Source organism: Stylophora pistillata, chromosome 11 (assembly GCF_964205215.1).
Source record: "Stylophora pistillata chromosome 11, jaStyPist1.2, whole genome shotgun sequence".
NCBI lineage: Eukaryota > Metazoa > Cnidaria > Anthozoa > Scleractinia > Pocilloporidae > Stylophora > Stylophora pistillata.
In genome coordinates this window covers 26,701,021-26,714,894 of record NC_142529.1, presented here as the reverse complement: position 1 = coordinate 26,714,894, position 13,874 = coordinate 26,701,021, and the positions used below count along the sequence as shown (strand labels likewise).

The 13,874-nt window shown below is 38.1% G+C and overlaps 1 protein-coding gene across 1 annotated transcript; it reads right to left on the bottom strand.

The window, feature by feature from the left end:
- Positions 1-4,373: 4,373 nt before the first annotated feature.
- Positions 4,374-5,343, bottom strand: LOC148720891 (melanocortin receptor 5-like). The gene has a single exon (XM_088737695.1). The coding sequence runs from the start codon at positions 5,341-5,343 to the stop codon at positions 4,411-4,413; it is 933 nt and encodes a 310-aa protein (XP_088593821.1). The 3' UTR covers positions 4,374-4,410.
- Positions 5,344-13,874: the final 8,531 nt, after the last annotated feature.

Here is a 13,874-nt window from a genome sequence, read left to right as displayed (position 1 = left end):
TAGCCACCTTTCAAGCTCGACTGTAAAATTACTGCATGCTTCATATTATGCACTGAAGAACGAATCAGTTCAGAAGCGCGAACAAAAGATGGTGTATTGTATTCAAGGTCATCCCTTCTAGGATTGCGAAACGCAATTGAAAGATACCTCAACAACCCGCCATTTAACAGGATAATTTCTATTTCAAAAGGTACAGATTTCCAAGTGTCAAACAAGCTCTTCCGGAGTCAAATAAAGCGAAACAAGCGCGAGAACAAAGGAAACACAGTACACGAAACACAAACCTCCAATTCAAGTACCTGACCTCCGAAACTTGCAGTCGTCAAATCCAGTCTGGGGAGACAATCCTTGGGGTCTTGTACGGAATATCTGGCTTCATATAACCTTGTACTGGTGTCGTTGAGGACGCGAAGGTGTACTACAGTTGACGAAGCAAAGCTTCCAGTTCTTGTTAGACGACAACGGACGGGAATACGTGTCAATGACCCATGACGAGGCTACTAGCCGCTTCTTACGGGCTTTACTACAGAACAGAGCATAGTCAAGGCTTCTCTATTTGCTAAATTTAACGAGTGTTTTCATACAATAATTGTGTAATCACTTTCAGCTTTAAAAGTATTATATATGAGTCGAGGAAGACCTAACTCCATAGACAGCAAAGTGCTTGTCTGATTGTCTGCTTCACTGCTTGTCTTACCTCACTTATCTCATCGCAATAAAGGAGTGGGTTTAAAGTCGAGTTAAAGTAAACTAAGACACCTGCTGCTCCCCTTAATACTACTAAGTGTGATGAATATGTTTTACTGTCCGCGATTACAATTGCCACTATAAAGGATGGTGCATAGCAAACTACCAATGCTATCTGCACCCACAGTGCACTGAACACTGCTTTTTTGGCTCGGCTGTTGTTCAACAAGATCTTGTAATTGAGCCTGGTGATAACTGAGACCCCGAAAAATCTTCATACACCAGGCGACTAAAAATAACAAGGCAAGATGGCATAACTATATGGCCATAAGAAATGAGTATAGGCAATCTGATGTGTAGCATAAAGCAGTGACATTAGATACAATCCAAAAGGTAGCTACAATGATATATGTGCGTTTCAAAGTTACAATTTATCTGGCACCCGCCCAAACAGCAGGGCGACACGTCTGTCTACGCTTATGGCCGTTATCGTCATCAACGACACTGCACATACTGCACAGCTTGTGAGGAAGGTGGCGTCAAATGCGTATCGACAAAGATTCCATTGTTCGTGAACCAGAGGCACCCAAACAGTAGCATTGAGAGTGGGTGCCTCAGGGTTGAGATAGCAACAACAGGAATAAATAGAGACATCAGTATTCAGTATTCAGTATATCAGTATTTTAACAGTGCGAAAGATACCCAACTCTTTTAAGATATTCGAATTGATTTACCTCTAAATAGCTTGATGAATTTGGATAAAAGCTGATAGTTTCTAAAGAAACCGTTAGGGGCTGCGCCAAGCCTGCATGTCTAGTATATGCTTTACTTAGCACTGATTTAAGATGTATCAAATACTGCTGTCATAATTTTACTATGGGATAAAAAAACCTCTCTCTTCTGAGGCGAAATGTCTCAAACAGTGTAGATAGTACGCGTAAATATGAATAATTTCTTCCTTTGTTTATATTTTGCTTCCGAAAATCAATTTCGAGCCAGCGATCGAGCATGAAAAGAGAAATAATAACTTACCGTTTTCTGAAAAGGAGATCTTAAATGAAATTCTACCCAACACTACCACATTTCTTGAAGTTGAGAGGCAGTATTTAGGCTAGAAAATATTCTTCAGCGTTTCGTGACTTCATAAACAGTTGTTTTGTTTTTTTGTCTTAATGTCTTTTTGTAATTGCATCTGAAGACAGATATTGTTACCTTGACAGCACCTGCTAGGTCACGATCACGTAAAGCTGACTTTGTTTAATTACACTTACCCAGAAACTTGAATATTCGACGTGAAACGTTATTAAGTCGGAAACTATTTGAACGCAGACTTCGTAAATGACAGCCCATTACCGGCTTTTTTTCTTTGCGCCTCACATCCGACCAAAATTGGAAACGGAGTCAATCACTCGACAGGTAGGAAATACCACATAACCAAATTAATGCTTTCGGCAATTCCACTTATTTTCCATCAAAACTCAACCATGCCCTCCCATCAAGCTATTAAAATTATTTAGAATTATTCCTCTAACAAATCATTCAGTCACGTGTATGAGGGCGTGATGGCACTTTTGTAATTATTTCCTCAATTTGACAGTACTTGGGATGAGGTAAAAGCTTGCTTGTTACATGTACACAAGCTTTCATGCATGCGGCAGGTGCTTGTACCCTAACATTCTTCCTGTGCCGTAGAATCTTCACAAACATTCTGTTTTAATAACAAAATCAAGAAGCTAGAGTCGCTCTCGGCTATCGCCTCGCGCGACTCTTCCGCTTCTTTCGTGCTTAGCAACCTCCCGCGTGCATCATAACTCAATAGAGTACGCTGTGGTGTTTACCATTTGTTAAATATGTGCGCTTCAAAGCTACGATATGTTTGTATTTCAGCTCCAACAGCAAGGTAAGAGGTCTGTCCACGCTTAGCTTATGGCCGTCATAGTCAATAAATACACCAAACATACGCTTGTTATGAAAGTTGCCTCTGATGTGTATCGACAAAAAACCCATCGTTCACGAACCACAGACATCCCATACGTAGCAGCAAGAGACTGGCTAACAAGGTCAAACAACAGATCAGTCGCTGCCAGACAACGGTACAATATAACTCTATTGAAATGAAGAAAAAAAGGAGTATTTTTAGATGATAATGATGATGATGATGATGAACTTTATTCATGTGTCAATGTATTTAGCTGAAGCTAATTGGGGACACAACGTTGATGAATAACGTAATTAATGATAAGAAATAAGCTATAGATTATATAACGTAAGGGATACAAATTACGCACGCGGAGCAACGTAGATGAATAACCTAATTAATTATAAGAAATAAGCTATAGATTATATAACCTAAGGTACAAATTACACACGCGGAGCAATTGTTACCATTTATCAGTTCGGTAGGATCCTTACGTCTAATATGGAACTTAAACCAAGAGGGGCTACTAATTTCAGTGATGTTTTTTTTCAGTTTGTTCCATAGAAATGGTCCAAGATATCTAAGAGAGTTTTTACCGTACAATACAGAATTAAACCAAGGAATACAAAAATTTTGATTTCTTAAATTATATTTACAAGACTTAGGACTATAAATGTCACAAATGAAATCAGGAACTAGCCTATATTTAACCTTATACATAAGTATAACTATATCTTGCAATCTCCTATTAAGAAGGGTAGGTAGTTTAGCACGATCTAATAAGTTCATGTACGTTTCTGAATGTGAATTATAAACTATCCTCAGTGCTCGCTCTTGAATTCTTTCAACTTTCCTTGCATCCGACACCCTACAGAAATGCCATTATTAGATGACAATAGGTGAGATATGGCATAATACCAGTTTTATATAGTAATAGTTTAGTCTCCGTTTCTAAACCTGGCGAGAACGCCCACCCTTTGACTGGCCTTCTTGCATAATACGCTAAAATATTTGCTAAGAATTAGTTTCTCGTCGAAGTTCACGCCCTCGTGTAATGCCTAACTGCGTGCCTGCAGTATTCTGAACCGAAGATCGACATGTCATTATGCGCACTTCATCATTTTGCGATTGAGTGATTGTAATGCGATCGTTATTTCGAGTTCTTTTTTCTTTTGTGCGTCATCTTGAAACGCTACACTCGGATTAAAGGCGAAAGCTACAAGAACATTTTCATCATAATGGTCTCCTGTAGCAACGGCATTCTGATCCCGGTCGAAACCCGACCAAAATAAGAGTATAAATTTGATTTTCTTCGGCTGTAATTTCAGTAAATTTCTCTTTGGCTAAAGATTGTTACTTTAAAGACAACTCTATGAGAAACAGTGATAATCATGGTTAAGTTTGATTTTTAAAAAAAGTCAATTGATTCAAGGATTACCCCATGATAAAAATGTTGAGCTCGCTTACCGGCTGACTTGTAAACCGGCTCTTACAGCAAACTGCCTACTTTTTGAAGCTGAAAAGTCTCTCCTAAATCTTTGTTTGACTAACGCTGTTTTTAAAAAGATAGGAAAAAAATCCCATCTCCTATCTACCTCTCAAGAACATGTTTCTATCCGTTTGCAATACGTTGTTTATCATCAGGAATGCCAACCAGAGACTTTCCTCTACTTTAATACATTTAGTAAAATGAGTATTTTTTACTCGACTTCTCTTTAGCTGTTCTCGATGGATCTGAAACAAGTACATTGAACTCTTCTATGCGCGACAACTGCTCGTGCAATCACATATTATTATTTCTAACTTCAGCATAGTGCTTCTCTAATAGTCTGTTTTACCGCTTGTCTTATTTCACTAATCTTCCAGCAGTAAAGAAACGGGTTTAATGTCGAGTTGAAATAAACTAAGATACCTGCTGCTCCCCTTAATACCAATAAGTGTGATGAATATCTTTTACTTTCAGCGATTACAATTGCCACTATGAAGTATGGTGCATAACAAACAATTAATACTAACTGCACCCAAAGTGCACTGTACACTGCCTTTTTGTATCGCGCCATATTCAGTGCATTGGGTTGGCTCGGCTGTTGTTGAACACGACCTTGCTCTTCTGCCTGATGACGATTGAGAGTGCGGAAAATCTTTGTGTACGAGATGATTGTGATAACTAGGCAAGATGGTATAACTATATATTCATACCAATTCGTTATACGATGATATAAATTGATGAATAAAGCAGCGACAGTGGGTATCACCCACAGGGTAGCTGCAATGATGTATGTGCGTTTTAACGTTACAATTTGTCTGTATCTCATCCCCAACAACAGGGCGAGAAGTCTGTCCACGCTTATGGCCGTCATCGTCATCAAAGACGCTCCGCATAATGCATAGCTTGTTATGTGGTATGCGTCCCTTGCGTATTGACAAAGACTCCAGTTTTCCTCAGCCAAGAATATCCAATAGGTAACATAGAGAGGCTCACTAACAAGACCAACCAAAAGGTCAGTTATGGCCAGACTACGATACAACAGTTTGGACGGCGGATGAAGGGAAGATTCCTTTCGAAGGGCAACAAGGATAAGGGAATTGCCAAGAAAAGCAGTCACCGAGAGGAGAATATGCACCGCTGATAACGAAACTGATTCTTGTCGAAGCCCACCTACCAAAGAGGGGGAGCAATGCTCTTCTTGAAATGTTGGAGTATGTGATCCACCTCCTTTTAAATCTTTTGTCCTCATTATACGTTTTTCCTTGAAGTTATCTAAAAATTGCAACGAGCAAAATTTTCTTTAGACCACTCCTACGAAAAAAAACCCCCTATACCTTGCTTTGATTTTAAAACCTAGAATATTGACTTCAAAAACATAGTTACCAGATTTCAAATGTAGGTGAAAACTGTCTGTTTGATTAAGATACATGTCACTTTTTATCCGATCGCATCGCTGTGTTTTGCATTTACTGTCACCCGTGAGAGGAACCAGTTTCTGCGTAACGAGCAGCTTATTAGATCCCTTCTAATTTCTCTGGACTTTTTCGCCATAATTTACATTTTACTTAAAAATCTTTATTAAAAAGAACAGAACGTAACCATAAGTAATATCAATAATTGTAAGTCTTGAATGGTGCGATCTTTTCGGTCGTTGTTGTTGTTGTTGTTTTTTTTTCTATATGAAAGAGTGCGACGAACGTTCTACACCTGGAAAGCTTCTCCGCAAATTGTCTTCACATGAAAAAAACAAGAAGTTTTATTCCCAAATAAAGGTGTTTGCCAAACCTGCATGTCTAGTGCAGGTCTTACTTAGTATTTAAGACATACCAGGCATTTTTGGCACTGGTGTCATAATTTGACTATGGCATAAGCAAAAACTCTCTCTTCTGAAGCAAAATGTCTCAAACAATGCAGATAGTACGCGTAAATATAAAATATTTCTTCCTTTGTTTATAGCTTGCTTCCGAAAATCAATTTCTAGCGAGCGACCGAGCATGAAAAGAAAAATAATAACTTACCGTTTTCTGAAAAGGAGATTTTAAATGAAATTCTGCCTAAGACTACTACATTTGTTGAAGTCGAGAGACAATATTTAGGCTAGAAAATATTCTCCAGCATTTCATAAACAATTGTTTTTTTGTTTTTTTTTTAATGCCTTTTTGCAATTGAATCTGAAGAGAGATATTTTTTCCTTGACAGCACCTGCCAGGCCACGATCACGTAAACCTCACTCTGTTTAATTACACTTACCCAGAAACGTCCTCAGCAACTTTCACTCATGTATTAAATAATGCTTATTCTGTTACAAGAGATACCAATTTCTTCCCAGTAGCTTTAAATATCACCATTTATGAATTTCAACAGGTAATGCTATGTCATATTATCCCGTCTATAAACTCTAAAAGGTCCCTCCATAGATCCACTGAATATCTTTATTTTGCAGCATCATGAACGATAGAAATATTCTTTCCCGCAAGGAAGATTTTCTTGCAATTTATCTTTCATAATTGGTGAGGCAGGGATCTTTATCACCTAAAATTGTTCTGCGTCAAAACTACGTGTCTATCCCACTGGTTAACTTTAATTTTCGAATGAATTTGCACTACCAGGTAGAAATATAAAACTTTGTGCTTTTATGACCATTTCACGTCATAGTGCAAAAGCTACCAATACTAAGAAAAAGTGTCCTTGCTAGGATAAATAATAAATTGTTGGTATCAGCTTTCATTTATAAAGACCTTTAGAATGATGATCAGCTTCAGGAAGCTGAACTTGAATATTCGACATGAAACGTTAATAAATCGGAAACTATTTGAACGCAGACTTCGTAAATGACAGCCCCTTACTGGGTTTTTTTCTTTGCGCCTCATATGCGACGAAAATTGGAAACGGAGACAATTACTCGACAGGTACGAAATGCCACATAACCAAATTAATGCTTTAGGCTATTTCACTTATTTTCCTTTAAAATTCAACCATGCACTCCCGTGAAGCTATTAACATTATTTAGGATTATCCCTCTAAAAAGTCATTTCAGTCACGTGGGAGAGGGCATGATGGTACGAATCAAACATATAGGTGGTTTCAAAAAGGTTGTCTACGGACAATCTCTGGTTGAATCTCTAAAAATTAGATAACAAATGTCAAAAGCCCTTTAACTCCTGGACAAAGTGATTGTCCATTTGTTTGCTTTGCTGTTTGTCTTATCACCTATCTTCCAGTAGTAAAGAAACGGGTTTAGTGTCAAGTTAAAGAAAACTAAGCAACTTGCTATTTGCCTTAAGTGTCCCTGTCTGAGAAAGTGTTCCAGGGGCCAAAAGTGATAGTCAACCGATTTGGCTGAAACTTAGCACAGAAGTTGAGTGTGACAAGATATTTCAAAAGCCTCCTTCGCTCACTTCTCTGACTGTTTGTTCTGGAGTTTCAGGAGGGGGTCCCATCTGTGGCCTATGGTGCACCAAGCATTCACCCTGCTAGGTGGCATTTTGAAAGTGCTATAAAACTTCATTGGTAAATTGTGCTGCCAAATGAATTTCACCATGGACTCTGCTATAGTGGGACTTTTACTTCATAAATGTAACTTTGTTCTCAAACGATTAGAGAGAGAGGGGCTTGGGGCTAAAGTTAGGTCAAATTTGAGGTCCCCTTCTCCGTTCCCCTGACTAGTTTCGAGCCTGCAATGCAGTCGGCCGCTCAAGCTGAAAGTAGCACCTTGTACGCACGGACGCACAGTCATAACCTATCAAATTTTGGTAATTCCACCACCTTTTTTCTGCTTGATGGGTTACTGTTTTTACTACCTTTTTCTATGAGTATGGGCTCCGCTAAAAATTGCAGCAAGGAATGTTTAATTTAGACTTCACCCACACTTCCAAACCTTAATTTGGTACCAAGATCCAAATAAACTGAAGGCAGTGTTTCTTGTTTTGAAATGCAGATGAAAAGTGTCTGTTTTGTAAAGATACATGTTACTTTTTATCTAATTGTATGGCTGGGTTTTGCTTTTATTTTAGAGAATCCAATTTCTCAGTAATTCGCAGCTTATACGATTCTGTAAAATTACCTAGACTGCTCCACCATAATGTATGTTTGCCTTAAAAATGAAAAAAAAAAACAACAATAATAAATTTAGGAAACAAAATGCGATCGTTATTGCGATTTCCCATTTTTTTGTATGTTATCTTATAACGCTACACACGGATTTAAGGCAAAAGCTACAAGAACATTCCCATCATAATGGTCTCTTGTGACAACAGCATTGTGATCCTGGTCGAAACTTGATCGTTATAAGGGAATAAATTTGATTTTCTTCTGTTATAGTTTCTCAATAACATGTTTCTATCCGTTTGCAAGACGTTTGCAAGACGTTTTTTATCATAAGAATGCCAGCCAGAGACGTTTCTCTACTATAGTACAATCAGTAAAATGAGTTTTTTATTTTCTCGACTTTTCCTTGGCTGTTCTCAATGGAACTGAAACAAGTACATTGAATTTTTCAAGGCACGATTACTGCTCATGCAATCACATATTATCATTTCTAACCTCAGCATAGTGCATCTCTTATTGTCTGCTTTACCGCTTGTCTTATCTCACTAATCTTCCAGCAGTAAGGAAATGGGTTTAATGTCGAGTTAAAGTAAACTAAGACAACAGCTAGTTTCCATATTACTACTAAGTGTGACGAATGTGTTTTACTGTCTGCGATTACAACTATCATCATTGAGTATGGTGCATAACAAATTACTAATGCTAACTGCACCGACAAAGCACTGTACACTGCCTTTTTGTATCGGGCTATGTTCAGTGCATTCAGTTGGCCCGGCTGTTGTTGAAAACGACCTTCTACTTGTGCCTGATTACGATTAAGAGTGCGGAAAATCTTTGTAAACGAGATGATTCTGATACCTAGGCAAAATGGTATAGATATATATACAGACCAATGCGTTATACGATGATCTAACTTGAAGCATGTAGCAGCGACAGTGGACATAACCCAGCTAGTAGCTATAATGATGTATGTGCGTTTCAACGTTACAATTTGTCTGTAGCTCAGCCCCAACAACAGGGCGAGAAGTCTGTCCACGCTTATGGCTGTCATCGTCATCAAAGACACTCCACATAATGCATAGCTTGCTATGTACGCTGCGTTGCTTGCGTATTGATAAAGACTCCAGTTTTCCTCAGCCAAGAATATCCAATAAGTAACATAGAGAGGTTCACTAACAAGACCAACCAACAGGTCAGTTATGGCCAGACTACGATACAACAGTTTGGACGGCGGATGAAGGGAAGATTCCTTTCGAAGGGCAACAAGGATAAGGGAATTCCCAAGAAAATCGGTCACCGAGAGGAGAATGTGCACCGCTAAGAACGAAACTGATTTTTGTTCAAGCCCATCCACCAAAGAGGGAGAGCATTGCTCTTCTTGAAATATTTGAAGTTGTGATCCACCTCCTTTTAAATCTATTGTCCTCATTATAGCGAAGCTTAGTAAACGTTCGTTTCCTTTTTCCTTGAATTTATCTAAAATTGCAACATGCAACATTTCTTTTAGAATACTCCTATGCACCAAAACCACCTATAACTTCCTTTGATTTTAAGATCCAGAATATTGACTTCAAAAACAGTTACCACATTTTAAATGTGGTTGAAAACTGTCTTTTTATGAAGATGCATATCACTTTTTATCCCATTGTATCGCTGTGTTTTGCATTTTTTGTCATCCTCGCGAGGAACCAGTTTCTGCGTAACTAGCAGCTTATTAGATTCCTTATAAGTTTTCTGGACTTTTTCGCCATAAGTTACATTTTACTTAAAAGTCTTTATTAAAAAGAACAGAACGTAACCATAAGTGATATCATTAATTTTAAGCCTTGAATGGTGCGATCTTTTCCTTTGTTTGTTTTTTCTATATGAAAGAGTGCTACCAAACTTCTACACCGGGAAAGCTTCTCAGCAAAGTGCCTTCACATGAAAAAAACAGGAAGTTTTATCATCTTATAAAGGTTTTTGCCAAACCTACATGTCTAGTGCAGGTCTTCCTTAGCATTTAAGACATACCAGACGTTTGTGAAACTGTGTCAGTTCTTATGGCATAAAAAAAGTATCTCTTTTGATGCAAAATGTCTCAAATAATGTAGATAATACGCGTAAATTTAAAATATTTCTTCCTTTATTTATATTCTGCTTCCGAAAATCAATTTCAAGCGAGCGATCGAGCTTAAAAAGAGAAATAATAACTTACCGTTTTCTGAAAAGGATATTTTAAATGAAATTCTACCTAACGCTATCACATTTCTTGAAGTTGAGAGACAGTATTTAGGCTAGAAAATGTTTTTTTTAGCATTCCGTGACTTCATAAACAGTTGTTTTGTTTTGTTTTGTCTTTTTTTGTGATGATGATGTTAAAAATATTATTTAAAATGATGATATTATAACGAATAAAAAAATGATAACAATAATAATACTGCAGTAAATGGTTTGAACCCGGGGGTAACATTTTAAAGTGTGGTGTGATCGTCGGGGTGAGTGTAGTCCTGAGAAGGACTGTTGTCGGTGGTAGTGACTGACGTTTCGACAACCTGTGCGGAAGTCATCATCAGAGTCAAGTGAATAGTTGTTGTCAGTAGAATGTTCTTATTTCAGTTCGTGTAAAATGATTGAAGCTTGAAGTTCATTTATTTGTTTAAGCAGGTTGATTAATTGGCAGCTGTAATAGCTGATGTGAACCTGCTGTTCTAACCCACCCATCCCACCCCAGGGGAGGACATCCATCACTCAGTAATCTCGTGTGTGGGAAATTAACGTCTCCTGCCCCAACCCTGCAGGAGACGGGACCTCCATTTATTCGTCCCTATCCGAGAAGACTAGAATATCTAACCATTTCTTGATGTTATAGAAAGGTAGAAAATTCTTCTCAATTATTTTAAGACCTTGAGTGTTGGTCCGGGTCTCGAACCCTCGACCTCCCGCACTACAGTCTAGCGCTCTATCCATTGAGCTAACCGGGAGGCGGTTTTACCGTGATGTTATTGGCGGTAAGACTCAAGTGGCGTAAGTCGGTCGTGATTGGTCTGTTTCGATCGGTCAGTAAAGTTAGGTCGTTCAGTTCAGTTCGTTTGTAATGTTGATGTCGTGAATGAGTCGTTTGTATGGAGCCGGTAGAAGTTGACACCTGTTAAGGGGAGTCTGTTCTAAGTTAGAAATAAGAACTAATTAATATGATAACATTATTGATAATAATGATGAAAATAATAATAAAGATAATAATAAATATAATAAGAAAAAGAATAACAATGTTAATTATAAACTAAAAGTCATCGTACCGTTCAGTTTTACTTTGGACCTTTATTTTAATATCAAGTACTGTAATTTTAGTTTGTTATTTATAATTGACTATGGCAATTGATTGATTGATTGATTGATTGATAGATTGATTGATGTTAGCAGGTTGGCATCAATAGAATACGGTATACAGAAACTACAGAGCAATGACTATGACAAATCATACAACTCATCACACTTTACTGAGGGTTTTTACTCTGTCAATTTGAAAAAATGTAAAGTGAGAACAATTTTGAATAAATATATACGGTTTATCATATCCTTTTGTATCCTGGTAGTAAACATCGGATTAAATTAATAACCCCCCCCCCCCCCTCTATTCAGGCCCGCCTCTTATAAGCCAAGCCCCCAAAGTACCTGAAAGAAGACGGGGGGGGGCTTGATAGAGGAGTTACGGTATGTAGGACGTCTACGTTTCGATTTTTCTGTTTCACAGTGCTTGATACATTAAAGTAGAGCACGATGTATGTTGAGTTAAGAAAATACGAAGATAACGCTTTCACCCTTACCTTTCAACCCGTCAATTCCATAGACAAAGTGATGGTCTAATTGTTTGCTTTGCTGCTTGTCTTACCTCAATTATCTTCCAGCAGTAAAAAAATGGGTTTAACGTCAAGTTAAAGAAAACGAAGCAACTTGCTATTTGCCTTAAGACCACTAAATATGGTGGATATCGTTTGCTATGAGCGATCACAATTTCTACTAAATTGATCGGTGCAGAGCAAACAACTAATGCTAACTGCACCCACAGTGCACTGTACACTGCCTTTTTGTATTGCGCCATGTTCAGTGCATTTGGTTTGCTCGGCTGTTGTTGAACAAGATCTTGTACTTGAGCCTGATGACGATTGAGGACGCTGAAAATCTTTCTGTACGAAGCGATTGAGACAATTATGCAAGATGGTCCAACTACACGGCCATACCAAATAGTTATACGATAATCTAAAATGTATAATAGAGCAGTGACACTGGATAGAACCCAAAAGGCAGCTAGAGTAACATATGTGCACTTCAAAGTTACAGTATGTTTGTATCTCAGCCCCAACAAGAAGGCGAGAAATCTGTCCACGCTTATGGCCGTCATAGTCAATAAAGACACCAAACATACAATTACAATTACAATTACAATTACAATTAATCACTTATAGAGCGCTATTTACAATGACAGATCAACAGCGCTTTACCATCAATCCTAACCCGCCCATTCCACCCCAGGGGAGGACATCCATCACACGGTAATCTCGTGCGTGGGAAATTAACGTCTCCTACCCCTAACCCTGTAGGACACGGGACCTCCATTTATTCGTCCCTATCCGAGAAGACCAGAATATCTAACCATTTCTTGATGTTATGGAAAGGTAGCATATTCTTCTCAATTATTTTAAGACCTTGAGTGTTGGTCCGGCCGGGGCTCGAACCCTCGACCTCCCGCACAACAGTCCAGCGCTCTATCTATTGAGCTAACCGGGAGGCGGTTAGCTCAATGCGTAGCTCGTTATGAAAGTTGCCCCAGAAGCGTATCGACAAAAAATCCATCGTTCACGAGCCACAGACATCCCATAAGTAGCAGCAAGAGGCAACCAATAGATCAGTTGTTGCCAGACAACGGTACAAGAGGGAAGATTCCTTGCGAAGAACAACAAGGATGAGACAATTGCCCAGAAATGCTGTGATGGACAGGAGAATGTTGACGGCTGAGAGAGAAATAAATTGTTGTTGTAATCCACCCACCAAAGAGGGAGAACATGCCAGTTCTTTGAATGTGTTCGTTTGTTTCCCACTTAGACTGAAGGACGTTTGCTTTGTTTGCAGGTTATTTATTTATTTATTACAAATTCACTCTACAAGAATACACAAACAATTAGTATTAATTACAATTAAGGTTAATAAAAACCATAAAATAAAAATTGTGGAGAAGGAGACAACCAAAAGCGCTGACTCACCATACAAGGGATGCCCCCTCTAATTAAAAAAAATTTAATATAGCAAAACTATATAGAAATATAAAAATAGATGCCCTAATTATCCTTATCCTTAATAAAACTTAAAACATTCCTTTTAAAAGTTTCAATACTATCTGATTCTCTAATGTGACTAGGTAAGCTATTCCATTCACCAACGATACGGTTAAAAAAGCTATATTTGAGACCGTTAGTTCTTCTAAAATTTGGGACAAGGTCCTGTGTGTCATTTTTCCTCAAATTATAAGCCATGCTTCTGTCCTTACAAAATATGAGCCTATTGGAAATGTCTATGTTATAATGGCCATTAATTACATTGAACAAAAACGTAACATCCCTAATGAACCGCCTATCAGATAATAGCTACAATTTCGATTTAGATAGTCTAGTACCATAATCATCATCAGGCCTAGTGATCCATCTGGTAGCTCTTCGCTGAACACCCTCCAATTTGTCAATGTTACGTTTAGTATAA

Bases quoted from the DNA above. Each gene is read 5' to 3' on its own strand.
- LOC148720891 (XM_088737695.1), bottom strand. From the start codon at position 5,343: ATGAGGACAAAAGATTTAAAAGGAGGTGGATCACATACTCCAACATTT.